This window comes from Lissotriton vulgaris, chromosome 12 (assembly GCF_964263255.1).
Source record: "Lissotriton vulgaris chromosome 12, aLisVul1.2, whole genome shotgun sequence".
NCBI classification, from domain to species: Eukaryota; Metazoa; Chordata; class Amphibia; order Caudata; family Salamandridae; genus Lissotriton; species Lissotriton vulgaris.
The window spans coordinates 501,640,217-501,660,919 of record NC_141700.1 but is presented as its reverse complement, the minus strand read 5'-3'; the positions used below and the strand labels follow the sequence as shown (position 1 = coordinate 501,660,919).

At 45.0% G+C, this 20,703-nt stretch overlaps 1 protein-coding gene across 1 annotated transcript in view; it reads left to right on the top strand.

Annotated features, from left to right (window-relative positions):
* The window catches only part of EDC4 (enhancer of mRNA decapping 4), an 841,744-nt gene that overhangs the window by 247,641 nt on the left and 573,400 nt on the right, over nucleotides 1-20,703 (top strand). Inside the window, exons 10-12 of the mRNA XM_086945254.1 lie at nucleotides 7,419-7,514; nucleotides 13,352-13,451; nucleotides 19,947-20,127. Coding sequence (XP_086801380.1) covers nucleotides 7,419-7,514; nucleotides 13,352-13,451; nucleotides 19,947-20,127 — 377 coding nt within the window. The remainder of the gene's footprint in view (nucleotides 1-7,418; nucleotides 7,515-13,351; nucleotides 13,452-19,946; nucleotides 20,128-20,703) is intronic.

Sequence of the window (20,703 nt, the reverse complement as noted above, 5' to 3'; positions counted from 1 at the left end):
TAACACCATCACTGCCCCAGGAGAGTCTAAGTTCGTAGGAAGATCAATTAAGATTAATATGAGACCAGTCGAACACATTGAGTCTCTGCAAGCATCCGCCACCGGTAAGATCTCCCTCACCGACATGCAGTCCAGATATCCTTTCCTCCGTAGATGTAAAAGAACCACAAGGGCGGGAAGGGACGGTAGTGACTTTCGGTTTTTGCTAGTCGTAGTGTCAAGGTGTGAAGAACCAGGTAGCTCCACCATAATCGCTGCGATGCTGAATGCAGCGATACCCCCAGAGAAACAATTCCGCTAGTATTCTGCAAACCGGTAAATGGCGTCAAAACTTTATCGCGCACGGGGTCTCCATCCTCCTTTTCTACGGGCATCGTGGGAGAATCAGTTCGTTGAATGTCATGCCATAGAACAGAGCCCAGACTCGATCGCTCAGTTTTGATGTCACCAGCGATCATTTTATGGACAATGGTCTCCAGATGCAATTGAAGTGCCCCGGTGGCGGCCATTACGGTCTTCAAGGACGGCTCACAGTTCGTCCGATTCGCGTCCACTCGCTCGGTTCCAAGCATGGGCGGGTTCCTCAGAGAGCCGGGTCTCTCCGGGAGAAGAGGCAAGAGCGGAGCGGACGCAACAGAGGGTGCATTATCGGTCAGCAGTACGCCACCGCAAGCTAGGGCCCCGGCCCAGCAGACCCGGGAGTTGGCGACCGGGTCGCCGGGGACCCCCGCCACAGACGAAGCCTATCACCACTCCTTCAGTATAAAACAGACCAGACGCTCGCCACCAAAAACAGGCCAGGATGACCTCCACTGCAAGAGACCGGACCCTGTAGGAGTCTCACGGCTGATGTTATTCAACTGCAACCCGGCTGGGCAAGTACTCGAGGCCCCGGCTCAGAAGCTGGGTTAGGCCGAGATCTTAAACCTGACACAACTCCGTCAATCTGGGCGATAAAATTCTCGGGACAGCACCGTCAGATTCAGCAACAGTTCATCCACATGGGGGTCGGGCGTAAAATCAGGATATCTGGCAGGATCGTCAAGCAGCAGACTGAGGTCGGCGGAGCCGGAAGCCTATACGGCCATCTTGGTTGCTGCGTAGCTCCTCCCCTTGTTCACTTTTTAACTTTCCTATTGGATAACATAGAGCGCCCAAGGGCTCAAAAGCACCCTGCACCCAGGAGCCCGAGTGCTGCTGGAAGTGCAACAACTACCCTACTCTACTTCCCCACGTGCCCTGAGTAAGGGACCAGGAGCTCAGCTCCCACAGCCGCGTGGCCTGCTTGCTTGGTTTGCATTGGGCCTACTCTCTCTGCACCCGGCTGCCCCTGTGCCGCTGAGGGTGTAACTACTGTACCTTTCCGACCCTGGGAGGCCCCTGAGTCTATGCCCAGAACCTTAACTACACCAGTCGAGTACATACCTAAAAGCTGATAACTCACTTTCCTTCCATAGGCTAACATTGACTGGTTTTCACTGAAATTTCTTTTAAGTGTGGAGTTTTGAAACTTTAAAATATTCATCTAAAATCAGCCGAATAACGAATTCCGAATTACTCACCTGTGATCAAGAGAGAAGCCAGTACTCTACCTTTTAGCCCAGTACTGAACCGCAAAAGTAATCCTAACTGTACTTACCTGTTACCTGCATTTTCTTCCATAGGAAACCATTGACTGTTTTTCTGTGAAATTTCTTCTAAGTGTCGATTTTTGCAAACTGCAAATATTCTTTAAAATCGTACCAAATACTAAAACGTAATTACTTACCTGTCTTAGGTAGAGGTCCTAGTGCTGAACTAGGAGTCCAGTACTAGATTACAAAAATAACGAGAACCTAATTTACCTGTGACTTGAATTTCATACCATAGGATAACATTGCTAGTTTTTCACTGAAAAGTTTCTAAGTGTCAACTTTGAAAATACATTTATATTCTTTAAAAATCACAACTGTAACCAAAACGCTTTTACTTAACTGTTTACAGCTTAGCTCCCAGTACTGAATCCAGTCCTGTGGTTAGAAAAGTAATCCTTAAAGTAATCAACTGCATTTATGTAGAAAAACCCATTGAGTTTAATGTTAAATTGTGTTTAGAATTGTGTTGCCTTTTGCAACCATTGTAGCTATTGTACTTCCAAAGTCTATTGCCTTTCCGCAAAGTAATTACCTAAAGTCACTCACATTGAGAAAAGTATATTTTGATACCTGTTGGTTCTAAAATAAAACAACTATATCTTTTGATATAATAACAATTGCCCTAGAGTTCGATTCTTGAGTGTGTGAAACCTTTTGCTGACTGAGTGTGCACAGCAAATGCTTTACACTGTCCTCTGATACTGCCCTACTGCTCGACCAAGCTACCACTTTAGAGAGTAAGGGCATATCTTACTTTAACCTATGTCATACCACTGGAGACTGGGGACTCTATACACACTGTACCTTACTTTGGTCCAGTAGATATAGAGCCGCTTTCTTACACCAACATTTTGTAAAGTGAGGAGGGGGGGCCACATGGCCCCCATTCCAAAAACTCTAAAGGCCCTGGGGAGCCCACCACCAGGCCCAAAAATGTTCAAAATGGATAGCGGGCCATGTGCCCAGCATTTTAAAAATTCCCACCAAGCAGATTCAAGCACCAATTCCTCTCCCAGTTGGCTTAACAAATGCTCCGGCCACCTAGAAGCAGACTTTTGATCTGTTTCCCAACGTCGCAATAAAGTGGGCAGGGACAGATATCAATAGATCGATCCGGAGAGATTTCAAAGGTCCGCAGGGGCCTTGAGGCTCCTCTCTCAGCCCCCAACAATACTATGGTGGGTGCCCTGGGTGGACACCAAGGCACCTCCCTTTACCTGGGCACTGACCTTTAACCGGGCACTCACCTTTACCCGGGCACTCACTTTTACCCGGGGCAGGGCCCTGGGGGAGGGGGACCTCTAGCTGTAATTGGCCCGTGGAGAGTGGCAGGTTACGTGCCTCCCCTCTCCCTACTAAATATCACTAAGTTGAGGTACTGGGGGCCGAAATCTGCCTAGGGAGAGGGCTGTGTGCCCCCACCCCCTGTAAAATATCACCGGGCCTCTTGGGATGGGATCCCAGAAGCCAAAATCAGCCCGGGTGGGGGCCAAGTGCCCCCATCCCCTTTATTTAAAAGACTGGCTCTTGGGTCACATAAACCACCCTCCCCTTTATTTAAGTAAGTAGCCCAGGTTGTGGGGTCTTCAGGCCGATAATGGCTTAGTAGGGGTGGGTTGTATGGGGGGGGGGTGGGCACGGGCCGCCCTCCCTATAATAAAATATCCAGGGAATGGAGTCCCCAAACCCTAAAGAGGCTCATGGAGGGAGTTGCACCCCCTCTCCTTTATTCTTTGAATGATCTTGGGGGATGGGTTTCCCAAGACCTAACAAGGCTCAGGGAGGTGGTCCGCGCAGCCCCCTCCACTTTAATAAAAAATCGAACGTCCCTGGGGATAGGATTCCTATTGCCAACACCCCTTCGGCTGTGTGCAGATTGGGGTTAGTTCCAGGGCCTGGCCACAAGGCAGGCCCTGCTGTCTGCGTGGGAGGAGAGGGGTTGCATTTATAAATAAATAGTATAACGTTACGTTAAAACACCCTAGAAATTCACTTAAAAAAGCAAAGACTAAAGTAACGTTATAGTAAGGTGTGATAAAATGATCAGTTTTCATTTAAAAAAATAAAAAAAATAGAAATTCACTGAAGAAACCAAAGGTTAAAAAAAGTTATAGTTAGGTGAATTTGTCAATGACCATATTAACGGTTTGAACTAAAAAAACAAAACTGGAATTCACCAGTTATAATTAGCAGCACTAACTATAACTTGCACCCCCATTCACTGTTTATGAACTCACATGACATACTCACGACATGTTCTATATCTATAGCATCATTTATGACATCACTGACAACATCTCAAATGCCTTAATTGATCACATCACTGATGACACCATCCAAGCTTAGTTTTCCCGCATATTGTCTATAAATTACTATGGCATTAGAGGTCTGACTGTAAGCTCAGGAGAGTATCAACCATCATTACTGCCATCACTGATACAACTCCCTTAGGTGTAGAAAGCATGCATTATATGAAATATTGACCGCATACCATACACATTACATCTAGCATACTTCACATTAACAAGCCACCATAGATCTATTTGAAACTCTGTGAGTGCGGCTTTCAATTTTTATACACCTGTTCACAGAAAGCCCAGTGCCTAAAAGTAGTGATTGTCATTTCCAAAAAAGAAATGACCTACTATGGACAGCTTTTATTTGATTTGTAACAAACTCCTGAAACTCACCGAACCTGCATTGAGGAATGAAGTTGATATCTCTAGAGAATTGGGTACTGTGAACAGTGCTTACACTATGGAGAGGGTTTACTCTGTACCACACTGTTTTCAAACAGTGAAACGTTAATTAGAAATATACCAGAGTATTAAAAAGTATCTACTAAGAACAGTATACAACCTATGTAACAGGTGTGGAAAAAAAGACACTATTTGCTAAAAAAAGAACCAAGGTCGGAATGTGCTATACATCATACTACCTGCACCATTCATACTGTGGTGAACACTTTGCAGATAGCTCATCTTCTCAAGCAAAACACTTGCATGTACATAGGTTAGTACCTGGTGCACAGTCTTCTAGGTTATGTAAAAAGTGTCATGCTGAGACAATTCTGTGTAATAACTTAAGGATGCTTACAAAAGTTAGTATCTACTATATAGATTCTTACTCCTGTTGAAAACGTTTGTAGTAGAACCAAAACACGTGTGGAACATACTGAAAACAAGCCAACTGTTACCTGCTCGTAGAGTTACTCTTAAATACAGAGATTTATAATGTGTTCAATACCTCTACACCGCTATGGTGCATTAGAAGCACATATGTTTTGTAAACACCTACACCTATTAGCTGGACCCGGGCTGTTCAAAATTAGGTTGACAAGTAGTATGGTAACTACCCCCCCTGTGTAAATTATAAATCAAACTACCACACTCATTGGATGATGTCATGAGTGATGTCATAAATTATGTCATTGAACTTGTCATTATTGCGGTCACGTGAGGTTATAAGCAGTGCATGGTGGAGGCTGACATTATAGGTAGTGTTGCAAACTATAACTGGTGAATTTTTGTGTTTTTTTTTCATTTCGAAATGTTAATGTTGTCATTGACAAATTCACCCAACTATAACATAACTTTAACATTTTTTTCAGTGTATATATATATATATATATCTGTGTGTGTATATTCTTTGTTGCTCTTTCTTTTAGTCTTAAATTAGAAGAATTTAAATACCACTTTACAAAGGCCACAAAAAGATTACTGGATAATTTTCTCCCACAAAAAGATTGCTAGGGAAATGTAGCCACAAACAATTTATTTTAAAATACATTTTTCTCAGTGACATTTACAAAACAGGTTAGAATTTAAATACTGTCATACAAATAAGGTTTGGGATTACCCTGCACTAAATGCTTGGAAAATGTGCATTTGTCAAAAGATGGTAGTGTTTAAAAGAGGTACATCAGGTTAATGTCTTCAGAATCAAATGGAACAGCCTGGCCACGAGGAACTATATTGCTAATCTGGAGCTCCGTAAAACCAATGTTGTTACCTCTTTAAAGAAACATGTTTTCATAATACACGATTTAGCATACTGTGCAAGCTTTCATAATAATGCCCCCAGACTTACCAGGTATAATTCTAAAAGGTTTCCAAATCCCATTTGAACACATTGTATATTTCCATAATTCCCCAACCAGCAGGCTTCACAGTTTTTAATGTCCATCTTTTACATTACGATTTTTTATAATTCTCACATGAACACAGTTTGCAAACCTCCTTAAGGGAATTTGGCAAATTCTATAATGCTGATTTAGAGCATCTTTAAGTGTGTAATGTCAGCGAGCCTATGTTGCTTGTTTCCATTAAGCTGCTTGTGTGCATGCTTTGGAAATGTCATCATGCTGCAATTAGCAGAATACTTGATATGTTCTTGTGAGCTATGCCTTAGCTCTCTAGATGTGCTGATGAAACTCACCCCAGATATTAAATCATTGGTTGATGAGAGAAAGAGGCACATTTAGTAATACGCCTTTAAGCTTATACACAAACTGTCTGTTGCAAAAGTACTCTTTTTAATCTACCATCACATGTTCCTTACACAGAAACAGTCATATTGTTTACTACCTAAAGCATCTTACTGGCTCTCTCATAATGTTTAGCAAGATGCTAGCAATTCACTTTAGCGAGTACACAATCCACCACTACAGAGTTGCAGCGACACTCCTTTTGAGCCTTGTGATCCTGGAAGATTTGTGCTTCTGCCTTAGTGTAACATTGGGAAAGGTTGTTAGAGTAGGCACTGAAAGAACTGATCTAGAGAAGGCTGTAGAAGCCCTTCTTCACAACATAAATTGTGCTCTGTAGCAATCTAAAAAAATGTATGTATAGAATAAGTGGCTAACATCACGTTCCTCACAAGGTACATGTTTAGGACCACTGCTTTTGATGTTATTGCCAATTCCATTAGGTTTATGGCAGCTTCCTTGGTTCTTCAGAGAAGAGCCGATATCTAGGATATCTGCAGAGCTGCTACATTGGCCTTTACTTCATACCTTAAAGAGACATTCCTGGCTCAACATGTAGGTGACAGATGAAAAAAATATATTGACATACCGTTGTAATACAGTTTCTTATTTTAGGTGGTACCTCAGTCTCGGAGACTTCTCTGGTTTTAGATCTAGATAAGAACCTTGATAAAAGAAATATACATTGGGAGGAAAGGTTGCTGCACTTTAATAATGTGTATTTCAATGGATACGTAATCGTCCTACAGATAATTCGTTCACTCCTTCACCCTCGATCTCATGAGCATTTCTCGGGATTATCTGTCTATATCTTTGCTTCTTCTCTTTTCTATAATGTGGGTTATTAAGTTGTAACTGACACTATTGCTGTATACCACATTTATTCAGGCCTCATTAGTCACTTACTGTGACAGTGCCTAGCTTTGAGAGGATCTGGAATCACCTAACAACTGAAAAACAAAAATAAAAGCATTTTCCACATCAAATCTGATGTCTTGGTCTTTTTCTTAATGAATAATCTGTGACAAGCTGGAGTACGCATTAGAAAAAATGCGTTGCCACCGGTGATGTCTTTCAATGTATCAGCACTTAAGCCTGCAGCCCCAGCCCATCTTCCACCTTCTTTACAAAAGAATTTAAGCTATTCTTACCCTTAATTTACATTTCATGTCAGGACTCTTTGACAACGCACCCAGTTCTTAACAAGTTTGTTTATGTGATTTGGTGTAACCAGTGTATGCTAATTCTGCTTTGTTTGAAAGCTTTTTCTAATTCCTATTTTACCCTTTTTAATGCAGTGTTCCATTCTGGAGGTTTTTGATCACTGGGGCAGATCAAAACAGAGAGCTGAAGATGTGGTGCACAATTTCATGGACCTGTCTTCAGGTTGTGCGGTGAGTTCCCGCCCCCCTTTTAAAGATGTTTTGATGAGCCCCTCACATGGTGATAAAAAACATTTTCTTCCTGATTAAGCTGTACAGTTTGCCATTTTAACATTTGGGGAAGGTGTGTGTGTATGTGTGTATGTATGTGTGTGTGTATATATATATATATATATATATATATATATATATATATATATATATATATATATATATATATATATATATATATATATATATATATTCAGAAGCCACAATTGAAACCTGTTTGGGTAAAACAGCCGTTGATCTTCCTAAAGAGACACCTTGTGAAGGAATAAAAAACCTACTGCCTGCGACCAGTAATATATCCAACCTACACAGAGAGATACTAGGCAAAAGAACAATACATCTACAGCCTGAGACCGGCAAGACATTAAATTATCCCTACACTCGTAATACATGTAAAAGCATTTTTCAACCACAATATAAATCAAAGGGCAGGCACGATACATTAAATAGGGGGAACTTATTAAGGCTCCTACAAAACATACATTCACTGTCTCACATAAAAAGTGAAGACATTGTTGGTGTTCAATTTGAATCAAGGGACGGAGATATCCCCCATGAAGACACTTTAGTGACTTGGATAAATCACCATATGTTAGACGTGGTGCTCGGGGAAAAATACATCTTTAAAAATTGGGGGATTGTAAAATGGAGCCAGAGCAAGAAAAGTACCCTTTAATTTTACTTGAATCAGAAAACATAGCTAAAAACACAAAGAAAGTAAAAGAGCACTGCATGGCTTATTGAGAGGCACCTCGAAAATACAACCAGATCAGAATTATAAAATTCTTAGTATATCAGTCAGAACACAGGAGGATACGTTCAAAAACAGGACAGTAAAAGATGACACACCACATAAAATCCAACAGAAGGATCAACACAGCAGGATAAGTAGTGAGAAACAGCGCTGTACTAGCTATTCCTGATGTTCAAGTGGTTATTTCTGATGCCTCGCCGATCCCATGAGAGCAGCCTACCATAAATCCCTCATTAGTGGAAAAGTCTAGCATTTCATGCCTCAACCAAAACAGAAAATCCAATCTTAAAATAGTTTCCTGGAATGTGGTGGACATACATAAAGCTCTTAAACAAGCGACAGCAATAAACATACTGCAGGAAGGAGAAATGTTATGCCTACAAGAAACTTGGGCCACCGAGCCTGTACATCTGGAAGGCTCCGCCGGTTTCCACAAATTAGCACTTAAAAGCAACTGGTGTGGGAGACTATCAGGCGGGATCTCTTTTTATGTAAAACAGTTGACAGTAAGGAAGCTAAAAACCGAGTCAGATATGTTACAGGCACTTGTAGTTGAGGGAAAAGGGGATAGAGAAGGTAGCGCTTCAATCTTGGTAATAAACGTAAAATTAAACGTGCATGGTCAGTCAAAATTGGAGGCTACAAAAACCATGATTATTTCAATACAGGAAATTCTATGTATTCATTCGCTATCAGCTAAAGTGATTGTGGGTGATTTAAATTTGCACCACCTTGGAACGAAGACGAGTAACAGAATTCATTTAACTAGCTCAGGAAGAATTTTCAACACCTTCCTACAAAATTATGATCTTGAGTCCACCGAGGAAATACAAAAAAGTTTAGACCCAAACTGTTCAGGAACGGCCACATTTAAGAACTGCTCGACAATTGACTATCTTTTTGTGCAGTCAACTTAATCAGGAAATAGCGAATTTTGAAATAAAAGCACACAATACCAGCGATCATACAATTCTCCAGGTTGAATTGAATATCATTATTAAGTAACGTGAACTAGCTTCCATAGTAGCTCATTCAACAGGGACCGAGGAATACTCATTAGTCAGAAGGATAACATGGAATGAGCACAAGGCCACCATATTAAACACATGGAAAGATGAACCAGAGGGTAGAGGTAAACATCCTGGTATCGAGCCCAGAATGAATAAGTGGATGGCATGGACCTCCGCCTTGAAAACTGCTCTCAGTAACCACAAGAAAGCCAGTTTCCTACCAAAAATGAAAACCATATCACAAACTCGGCTTGGCAACACAAAACTCAGTGAAATAACATGTAACCTAAATAGGGCAAAAAGAGCTCATAGGATCGCCGGGACGCTAAGAACACATAAGTGCAAAGAATTATATAATGAGCGCAAACATCTGCTATGGACGCCTGAAAAAAACAAGTTAGAGGAAGATTGGCAAACGATCCTTCATGTCACAAATCCCGATAAACTTCGACAGCTTTGAGAATACATAGCCCGTTTGAAAAAAGGTAATTTGGACAGGCGTAATTCGGTCCACGCTGATGCATGGTTGAGACACGTCTCCACAATCTACATAGAAAATGAAGGAAGCATCCCGTAAACACAGCGGAACGCCTCATGGAGAATACAAATATAGACGTGGAGATGACAACAGAAACCGTGGGCAAAGAACGAGACTGCTCTACTGTTGATGTGATAATAAAGATAAGAAAAGTCGGAGCACCCGGGCCTAACAGTCTTCCAGGAGCAATGTTTAGGGAAGACCTGGTATATTGGGGAAAGGTTCTATCCAGGCTTTTTATCGAATGCCGATTACAGGCAAGGTGCCAGATTCATGGTGTGGGTCATTTATACAACTAATATTCAAAAAAGGAGACAATACAGAACCAAAGAAATATAGATTAATTGCCCTCTTGGATATTGAAGAGAAAGCCTATGCAAGCACCCTATTGATAGAATTAAATAGATGGATTAAAGAGAATGAAATCCTCCCACCTATCTAACAGGATTTTGCAAAGGATGCTCCACAGTTGATAGCATCGTAGCCATATCGTACTTAATAAGTAAAACAAAGAAATTCCTTTCTGTGTTGTTCAATCTAATTTTGACATATCAGCCTACATTAAAGAAATTTTGACTTTCTGACCACTATAGGGACACCATTAGCTATGGATACACAGACCGTTTAGAATGATAATTTTACTCAAGACTTTTTATTCTTAAAAATAATTTTTTCAGTTAAAAATTGATTGGTACACACTTCATAAAACTTAATACATTTGAATACTCAGATATAGGTTTGTTTTAACAATTTTTGTTTAAACAACATTTCATTATCATACAAATCTCTGAGTAACCACTCAGGGTAGTGCTATAAACAAAGAATATACAGTTTACAATAAAATTTATAAAATTAGGTCCATATGTCGACGCGTTTCGGTGCTTTATTCGTTATCGTGTAAACACCTTCCTCAGGACAGAACTTTTAAAAACAAGACTTCTTCATTTTCACACGATGAGGCTCTTGTTCATGCCACTTATTCTTACTTGGTCTCAGTGCTATTGGGCCTTCGCCTTATCCTTATTAGTATTCTGCCCAGGAATTTTATTTTTCAATCGCCCTTGATTTCTTTAGTAGCGGGGATATTTCAACTTTCCCTCAGCTAACTGGGTGCAGACCCCTCTTATTCCTCGCAGGTCGTTTTCCTGGGGTATTGTAATTCTGCCCCTCTGGAACCTGCTTTTATTTTTTCTTGGATACCTTCGGGCGGGATGTCGGCGCGGTCTATCACTTCTCACGTCTTCTCTCTTCCGTCGTACTTAAGCCAGCAAGCATATGTCAAAACCCCAAAAACTGTCTTTGCCTGCTTTGTAGACCATTCAGCAGCCTTCGATGTGGTGGCCCGATACAAGCTTTGGGCTAAATTGCGCAACTAGCAAATTCCAGTAGGTCTCCTCAATGCCCTCATTTCGCTGTACAGTACTACTTGGATTAAAGGTAAACTAGCAGACAACACCACAGCAAAAAAGTGCTTTACAATTCGCGGACTTAAAACAGGGAGGCGTACTTGCCACTACACTTTTTAACTTATATGCAGCAGATCTGGGTAAGATGCTCCACTATGCCAACCTTGCAATCCCCAAAATCGGAACCAACAAATTTAAATGCTACAGTACGCTGATGATTTAGTGGTGATGGACAATACCAAAATTGGACTACAAAGGGCTCTAAGCGCCCTAAACAGTTACAACGAGAGAAATGAATTAACAGTAAATTCTCACAAGACCAAGGTAATGATTTTCAGTCGTTGTCTAAAACAAGCACTACTTAAATGGCATGTGGGCAAAGAGATTGTTTCAGCTGCAAAATGCTACAATTACCTTGGGTGCTGGTTAAGTGAATCGGGTAAAGCGACTCTACATCTACACAAAATGAACTCCAAAGTACAGTCGACAATCTTCCCCTTGTTCAAATTACATGAGAAAATGCAAAGTCCAACGACCGTTCTAATCAGAAAAGTACTACAAGCCGAAATAAGGGCAATAGCGGGGTATGCACAGCAGGCATTCCCAGGGAAATTGGACACTATGCTAGAAAAAGCACAATGCCAGACGTGCAAAGGCATATTCAAGTTACCAAAATATACTCTTAACAGCTTGATCCGCCTGGAGTTTGGTCTGATGCAACAGAATAAAGAATGTCTGGGTACGCAGGCGAAATACTATTATCAAGTACTCCAGCCCGCTGGAACCCTGAAGAGCATGCTGAAACCGATCTACGGAGGTACAAGCAACCCATGGCAACTTAACATGCGGGAAGCAGTGGAAACTCTGGACCTGGTAATACAAAATTTGGTTCAAGAGGACATAAACTACCTGTTCATCAAAAATGCAATCAACAAACAATGCTACCAACTGTCACGTAAAATTGATTTAGCAGATTATGAAATGGGAGGAGGTCAACCTGGGTTGAAACATACACAGAGCATTAAACCCAGTATTACCTTAGTCAAGCATTGGGGAGGAAGGCTCTAAAAAACATTCAGTGGGCCAGATTAGTGCCCCCCTAACCAAAGAATTAAGTCCTGGGTGGAAGTCCCTTGATCTCAAAATCAAATGTAGAATTTGTAACACATTGATTTGCTTCTACCCTGGTTTGCTACAATGTGGCTATGCAAAGGAGTTCAGACAGTGAAAGAAGCAGCTTTGGTTTTATTCTCTTACACCCTACTGTCAGACTTGGTTAGATTTGGGAGATATATGGACAAGTTGCGCCTTCGACTTATTGAAGAAGATGGTCCCGGTAATATTGAAGGAGACTTGACCTGCAACAAGTCAGACTCTAGAAAATAGTCTTGTTGTTGAATTGACTAAAGGTATATTTTAAAAATGATATATTAAATTTAGTCATAATGCTGTATAGGTAACCTTTCTCCTTTTAAAACGTGAATAGTATAATACTTTTAAGATTTGAAATTAGATATTATCCCAAGCAAACTCTTTTTAATGTCTGGATTTTAAGTAATTCAAGTTCTCGTTTAAAATATTTTTTTGTTTGTTTTGCATGTAATCTATACTGCAAATGGTTTTAAGTACCTGTGCAATAAAACATTCATTCATGAAAAAAAAATATATGTGTGTGTGTACATATGTTTGTATATGTATATATATATATATATGTGTGTGTATATATATTTGTTTATTCAGTCAATTTTGGCCATAAAATATCGCACATGAATATCATATAAAATGCATACTCCATTACATTGTAGTATGATACAATCACATCTTCTATAAATACATGCTACAAAATAGGGAGGATAGGGCTATATGACCATCCGCCCCTCACTCCTCAGATTTCCTGTTGACTGATCTTAAGGATGAGTATCTCTGAAGCTGCTTACATACAGCATGCAATGCCTTTTGGTTCACTGATAAATAAAATAAATATCATCTTTAAAGTAACTCCACATACAGGTTAGTTACATAAAACTCTTCAGTTATTAATGTCCTACTGTTTTTTTAATGCTGCTCTTTGCCATCTTTGATGCTTTCAGTTTTTCACCGGACCCATTCAATTCAAGTGTTCTCCCGGGCCTGAAAGCCTGCCTGGATCTCTCTGCTGAATACCTAATACTCACTGATGTGCAACGGAAAGTAAGTCCCACACAATCCTCGTTTGTCCCCCTTACTGGTTTGGTGTTTTTCTCCCAGATTTTGGTCCATTTGCTTTGACACCCAGAAAAAATGAGATAATCTCCATATATAAATAAAAAATTGGTGGATGGTCTTTTGGGAATGAGCAATGGTTCAGTAAGTCTAGCTTTATTTTAAAGGAGTGATTGTTGGCTAAGTGAAGACTTCATCTGAAAGAAACAGGTCAGTATTAGATTCCTTACCTTAGAATATCCCCAGGCGTCAGACTGGATCTGGAAAATTTTGCGTAGCAGTACCCCTGCGTGTCGGTAGGCGTCTTAAGCGGCTCTGCGTCCATCGTCGGCGTCTTTGGCGCCAGGATGACTTTGTCGGAGTACTTAGACGCCGCCCCTGCGCGCTGATGTCAGTTCTTCTTTTTTCCGCGCCAGCAAGCGCAGGTCTGGAGAAAATGGTACCCTTTAGTCACTTTTTGACTGCGCTTTTTTCGATCCTTTTTGGATCTCTTTCGAGTCGCACGACTCGATCGGTGCCGGTAGGGATGCCCGGGTTCAAGCCCTGTGCTGACTGCAGCCGACTGATGTCGGTTACCGACCCCCATCGCCGGTGCCTACATTGCCTGTGGCCCGACCACGATGACAAGTCATGCCCCGACTGTCGGGCCTTGACGTCGAAGGCTCGGCGGGGGCGGTCCTGTAAGCGCCTCGAGCTCTGGCACTCTGCCCCGTGCCGTTCGAGGTCATGGTCCGGAAGGAGATCGAGGGACCGGTCGCGGGGCCGGAGTCATCACAGCTCGGCGAGTTGACACCACTCGTCGGGCTCCAAGTCCTCAGGTAAGAGGCACAAGAAGCTAAAGAGGCAACATCGCTCTTCTGACTCCCCCCGACGCTCGCGCGATGCGGCCGGTGGTTCGGGTGACACCGCCCACGTGGCGCCCCAGGCGTCGCGGCCTGTTCCATATCCGCCGGTCCCTTGGCAGAACGGGACGCCGGAGGACAACAAAGCATGAGGTCGCTCTCTCCGTCGGGTTCCGCGGCGCCTTCGGGCCATGCGGCCCCGACTAGGAGTCCAAGCGTGCCGGGTGCTTCGGCCCCCCGCCTTTGACGACTTTGTTCCCGACGCCGCAAGGCTCCGCTGGATCCAGTTCCGGATCCGGGTCTCTGCCGGTCGATCTTACGACCCCGCCGACTTCAGCCCCGAGGGTGGCATCCCCGTCGTCGTCCCCGCACGACGCCGTCCCTGGTCCACCCCTCGGTCCAGATCCGGCATCAGAGCGGCGGCGCTCGACGCTGCATTTGATGCCGGCCGATGCGGAGTTTTTCGAGGATCTGGGTCCATCCGTTACACCCTATTTTCAGGACATGGACGACGAGGGAGACTGGGGGGGTCTGAGGACCCCCTGGCACGTGAGTGCCAGTCATTTCAGGACTGGACACAGGAACTAGGGGAGGCCAGTGGCCTGGATACCTCACCAGACACTGGTTTTTTCTCCCCTCCTACGGTGGCTACGGAGGAGAGGGCAGCTTATAGTGTGGTGCTGACGAGGGCAGCCAAGGACTTGGCTCTTGAGCTCCCCGTTGCGAAGGTGAGGTCTAACATCCTCACAGAGGTCCTTAAACCGCAGGTAAGCTCTCCAGAGCCTCTACTACCGTTTAATGAGGCTCTGACGGACGTCCTGTTGGGCATCTGATCCAGGCCCTCTACAGGTCCCCCTGTAGATAGGAACGTCGCTAGGCGCCACCGCCCTGCTCCGGGCGACCCTAGTTTCTTGTCCACCCATCCCACCCCCGAGAGCTTGGTTATCCAGGCCTCTACTTCCCAATCCGCATTCCCGACTGCACCACCGGATCAGGAATCCAAGAGGTATGAGCAATTCGGAAAGAAGATGTTCTTCTCCCTTAGTTTGAGATTGCGGTCGGTCAACACCGCGTGCCTCTTGGGCTGTTACACCCACTCTCCGTGGGATACGGTCGCGGCAGTGCTGCCTGAGTGCCCGCAGGGGGCCCGGGCGAAGCTCGCTCAACCCCTCGCGGGGGGATGAGACGAAGCACGGTATTCAATGTGGTGTGGACTGGATACCAAGGACTCGCTGGGAAGAGCGATTTCCACGTCTGTGGCGGTTCGCCGCCACGCCCGGCTGAGGTTCACCAACTTCTCGGCCGATGTCCAAAACACCCTTATGGACATGCAGTTTGATGGCAGCCACCTCTTCGGTGGCAATGCAGATAGTGCGCTGGGCGCTTTAAGGACTCCAGGGCTACGGCCAAGTCCTTTGGCCTGTCGGGCCGCGTCAGCAACCTTCTCCTTTCGTGGCCACGGGAGGGGCGCCCCCACACGTCCTGCCAGCCACGGGCCGGCAGACTACAATTCAGCGCGGCGGCGGGAGTGGTTACCGTCGCTGCGGTAACAGGGGACAACGGCTCGGCCAGTCCACATCCACCCCCGCAGCATCCGCCTCAGCCTTCCTAGTCCGAGCTTTCAGGCCCATTCGATGCCAGTGGGGGGCATATTTCACCATCACTTCCTCCACTGGCGCTCCATCACATCGGACAGGTGGGTGCTCCAAATCGTCCAAAAAGGCTACTCCCTCCCCTTCGAGGCGACCCCTCCAGCCATGCCACCGCAGTACCACCGTGTGTCGGGGGATCACTTGCAACTTTTGCGAGAGGAAGTTAAGGCCCTCTTGGCCAAGGGGGTCATTGAGCGCGTTCCTGGGCCAGAAGTAGGGTGTGGTTGTTACTCCCACTACTTTCTGGTTCCCAAGAAGGGCAAAGGGGGCCTACGCCCTATCTTGGACCTACGGAATGTCAACAGCTTCCTCCGGAAGGAGAAGTTCAAGATGCTGACTTTGGCTCAGGTCTTAGCTGCCCTAGACCCAAAAGACTGGATGGTAGCGTTGGACTTGCAGGCGCATATTTTTAAATCCCTGTCCTGCCGGCTCACTGGGCTTTACCTGCGGTTCACGGTAGGCCACGAGCACTTTCAGTTTACCGTGCTCCCCTTCGGCCATACCAGCGCCCCAAGGGTGTTCACGAAAGTAATGGTGGAGGTCGCAGCTCATCTGCGCAAGTTAGGGGTTTTATTCTTCCCCTACCTCGACGACTGGTTGTTGAAGGCGGGCTCGTCCCAGACAGTCGTCAGCCACCTCCAGACTATGGCCGACCTCCTGCACCTGCTGGCGTTCTCCATCAATGTGCTGAAGTCACACCTGTGTCCCTCTCAGAAGCCCCACTTCATCGGACCGGTTCGGCGCAGTTTCGGGTTTATCCTCCAGAACAGCGGGTTCGGGATATTCAGGCTCTGATTCCGAACTTTCAGCCGTTATCCCGAGTCGCGGTCAGGTTGACGCTGCGGCTTCTGGGGCTGATGGCCTCCTGCATCCTTCTGGTGCATCACGCCAGGTGGCGGATGCGTGCTCTGCAGTGGGACCTGAAGTTTCAGTGGGCCCAGCATCAGGGCAACTTGTCAGACTATGTCTTGATCTCGGAGGGCACTGCAAGACAGTTGCAGTGGTGGCTCACGGACCGCTATTGGGTCAGAAGCAGATCCCTCTCCCTACCCCCAACCGGAGCACGTAGTTGTGACGGACGTGTCCCTCCAGGGCTGGGGGAGCCACATGGGAGAGGCAGAGATCAGAGGCCTCTGGCCTCCGACGGAGTCCCGGCTCCACATTCTGTAGCTGCAGGCGATCCGGCTTGTACAGAAGGCATTCCTCCCCTCTGTTCGGGGGAGTGTAGTGGTTCACTGACAACACCACCGCCATGTGGTACTCCAACAAACAGAGCGGGGTGGGGTCGTGGAGCCTATGCCAGGAGGCTCTGCGCCTCTGGCATTGGCTGGAACATCAGGGCGTGACCGTGGTGGTTCAACACCTGGCAGGTTCCCTGAACACGCCAGGGCAGACAAACTCAGCCGTCGGTGCATGATGGATCACAAATGGCGTCTGAACTCGCACGGTCTCTTTCAGCAGTGGGGAGAGCCTTGGTTAGATCTATTCACCACAGAAGAGAACGCGCAATGTCATCAGTCCTGCACGTTGGAATTTCCAAGGCGGCACTCGCTCCGAGACGCTTTTCGTTACGAGTGGAGTTGCGGTCTGTTGTACGCCTTTCCGCCTATACCACTTCTACCCAGAGTGCTGAAGAAGATCAGGTGCGACCGGGCCCAAGTCATCCTTGTGGCTCCGGACTGGGCACGAAGATACTGGTTTCCCGAGCTAATCAGCATGTCAGTCGATCCCCCCGATTCGTCTGCCTCTTCAGAAGGACCTTCTGTTGCAGCAGCAGGGGACGGTCCTCCACCCGAACCTGTCCAGCCTCCACCTCCATGCGTGGAGATTGAGCGGAGACAGTTGAGGCCATTTGACTTGCCTCCTGAAGTCTGTGATGTGATTCTGGTAGCCAGGCGTCCCTCCACAAAATCGGTATTCGCCTGCAGGTGGAACAAATTTGTGGCATGGTGCACAGCAAAGGCTGTGGATCCACTCTCTGCCCCTCTTTCTGAGGTTCTCCTCTTTCTTCTGTCTCTTGCCCAGCAGGGCTCTGTTCTGGGGACTCTAAAGGGCTACCTCTCTGCCATTTTCGCCTTCTTAAGGCTCCCTGATCAGCCCTCTTTGTTCAAGTCCCCAGTTGTAAATAGGTTCTTGAAGGGCATCACTCATATGTTTCCTCCTGTTCCTTTCGTGATGCCTCAGTGGGACTTGAACCTTGTTCTGACTTATCTGATGTGTGCTCTTTTCGAGCCACTTCATAACTGTCCTCTTCGCCTCCTTACTCTCAAGACTGCATTCCTGGTTGCCATCACCTCTGCCAGGAGAGTGAGTGAGTTCCAGGCTCTTTCTTTTAAACCTCCTTTCCTTTCTGTCCATCCGGACAAAGTTGTGTTGCAGACGCGACCCTCTTTCCTGCCCAAGGTAGTCACAGCCTTCCACATCGGGCAGTCCATCACCTTGCCCACCTTCTTTCCGCCTCCCTCGAAAGAGGAAGAGAGGCTCCACCGTCTGGACTTAAAACCTGCACTCTCATTCTATCTGGATCGCACACGCCAGTTCCGGGTGGATGACCAACTCTTTTTTTGGTTACGTGGGCGCTAAGAAAGGACGGGCGGTGCACAAGCGAACCATTTCTTGGTGAGTCGTCTTGTGCATCAAGGCATGCTATTCTTTGGCTAAAAAGGAGCCTCCTGTTGGGCTGAGGGCCCATTCCACTCGGGCCACGGCAGCTACTAATGCCCTGGGTCGGAGGATTCACCTTGCAGGACATCTGTCAGGCAGCTACGTGAGCCTCGCTGCACACGATTGCTAGACACTACTGCCTGGACAGCCACGTCCGGAGAGATGGCTTCTTTGGCCTTTCCGTTCTCCAGGACTTTCTGGTGTGCTCATTGGTTCGCAGACCCACCACCGGGGTTGGTATTGCTGGGGTATCTATTCTAAGGTAAGGAATCTAATACTAACCTGTTTCTTTCAGATGCACAAGTTACTTACCTTCGGTAACGATATATCTGTAAGAAACAGTAGTTAGTATCAGATTCCTTACCGCCCCACCCACCCTCCCCATTCTGCGAACCGATATCTAGGGTTAAGGTCATCCCTTTTAGGGCCCTAGTTTCTTGGCACCAGTGTTGTTTTTATCATGGTTCTGCATTTCTGGCGCGGAAAAGCTGTGTATAAGAACTGACGTCAGCGCACAAGGGCGGTGTCTAAGTACTCCGACGTTATCCCGGCGCCAACGACTCCGACGATGGACGCGGAGCCGCAAACAACGCCTACCGACGCGCAGGGGTACTGCTACGCGAAATTTTCCGGATCAAGTCTGACGCCTGGGGATTTTCTAAGGTAAGGAATCTAATACTAACTACTGTTTCTTACAGATATATCTTTTCCGAAGGTAAGCAACTTGTGCTATAGGAAAGTGTTTTTATTTTGTTTCTGACTTTTGATGATTTGATAGAATGCTGGGTACTCTAGCTGACTTAGAATTAGTGCAATCTCTCAATGTTTGAAGTCTCTGATTCGAGAAAATGTTAAATGCTACTTTTATATAATGTCTGTTCAGTAGATACAGTCCTATTGAGATGGGCAAGTAGATTGGTGTTGAGCAGTCCCTCTATTAATGTGTGCCAGTCTTACTTGTGCTATGAGATGTACTTACTTTGCCATTAGAGAGTGAACCTTGCAGGTGTGTTTTGGTGATGCCATTTTTCGCACCCTTTAAACCGTTTTTTAAATTTGTTTTTATATTTTTTTTGGGGGGGGGGGAGAGCTACAGAAAACTACTGTTCTTCAAAGGCTCATGCCTTATACTTTCTCAAGGCAAAATATATGAACTCACCTCAATACACCCAGACCAACAATAAGAGCAAGGTTGCTATTTACAGGTTCATGAATAGTCATTAAACCCTTCATTGATCATTAAAGGTTTTGTTTAGGTAGTCCTGCATTGGTTTCCCTTGCTTTTGAAGAAAAGATCAATAGCAATTTAATCTGATTGTTTCTAGGTGCTGTATGTAATGGAGCTGTCGCAGAACCAAGAGGAGGGGCAAGCTGCATTTTCATCCATCTCAGAGTTCCTCTTGACCCATCCGGTGTTAAGTTTTGGGATCCAGGATGTGAGTCGTAGTAGACTAAGGCATACTGAGGTGCTTCCAGCGGATGAGGAGGGTGACGGCCTAAACACAGGTAAAACAGGACCCATCTACTGTGAATCATATTTTTTATATTTGATTGTTATTGGCTACTGTACTAAATCGTCAGTGGTTGGTAGTTAAGTCCCAGTACCTCAGGTGCTATTAAACTGCAACTGAATAAACAAGTTTCTCCTGTTGTGAACATAACTCTCCAAAGGTTTATATGCCAAACTGTCAGTGCTCACTTCAGAAGAGAGAGAGTTTGAGTCTCTTATATATTTCACACATAGTTAGAGGGGTGTTTTTAAAAATGTTTTTCATTAACATATAAATGGTTTAGGGCAGTTAAATTATCATCAAAAACAGAAGGCACTAACACCTTATGGGTGAAGATCTATGAACCCAAGCAACAGTATTTGCATAGTAAGGCAGGTAACTTGACTACCATTTCATAATTTTGGATTTTTCTTTTAATGCTTTATTTTTCAAGTTTACCACAATAAACAGAGATGGACAGTAAAACTACTGCAGAATTTTGCCAGTTTCACTTTAGGACATTGTTTAATCAGATTGAGAGAATACAGACCATACACAGTACCTTACAAGGCACGTACATAACTTGTACAAC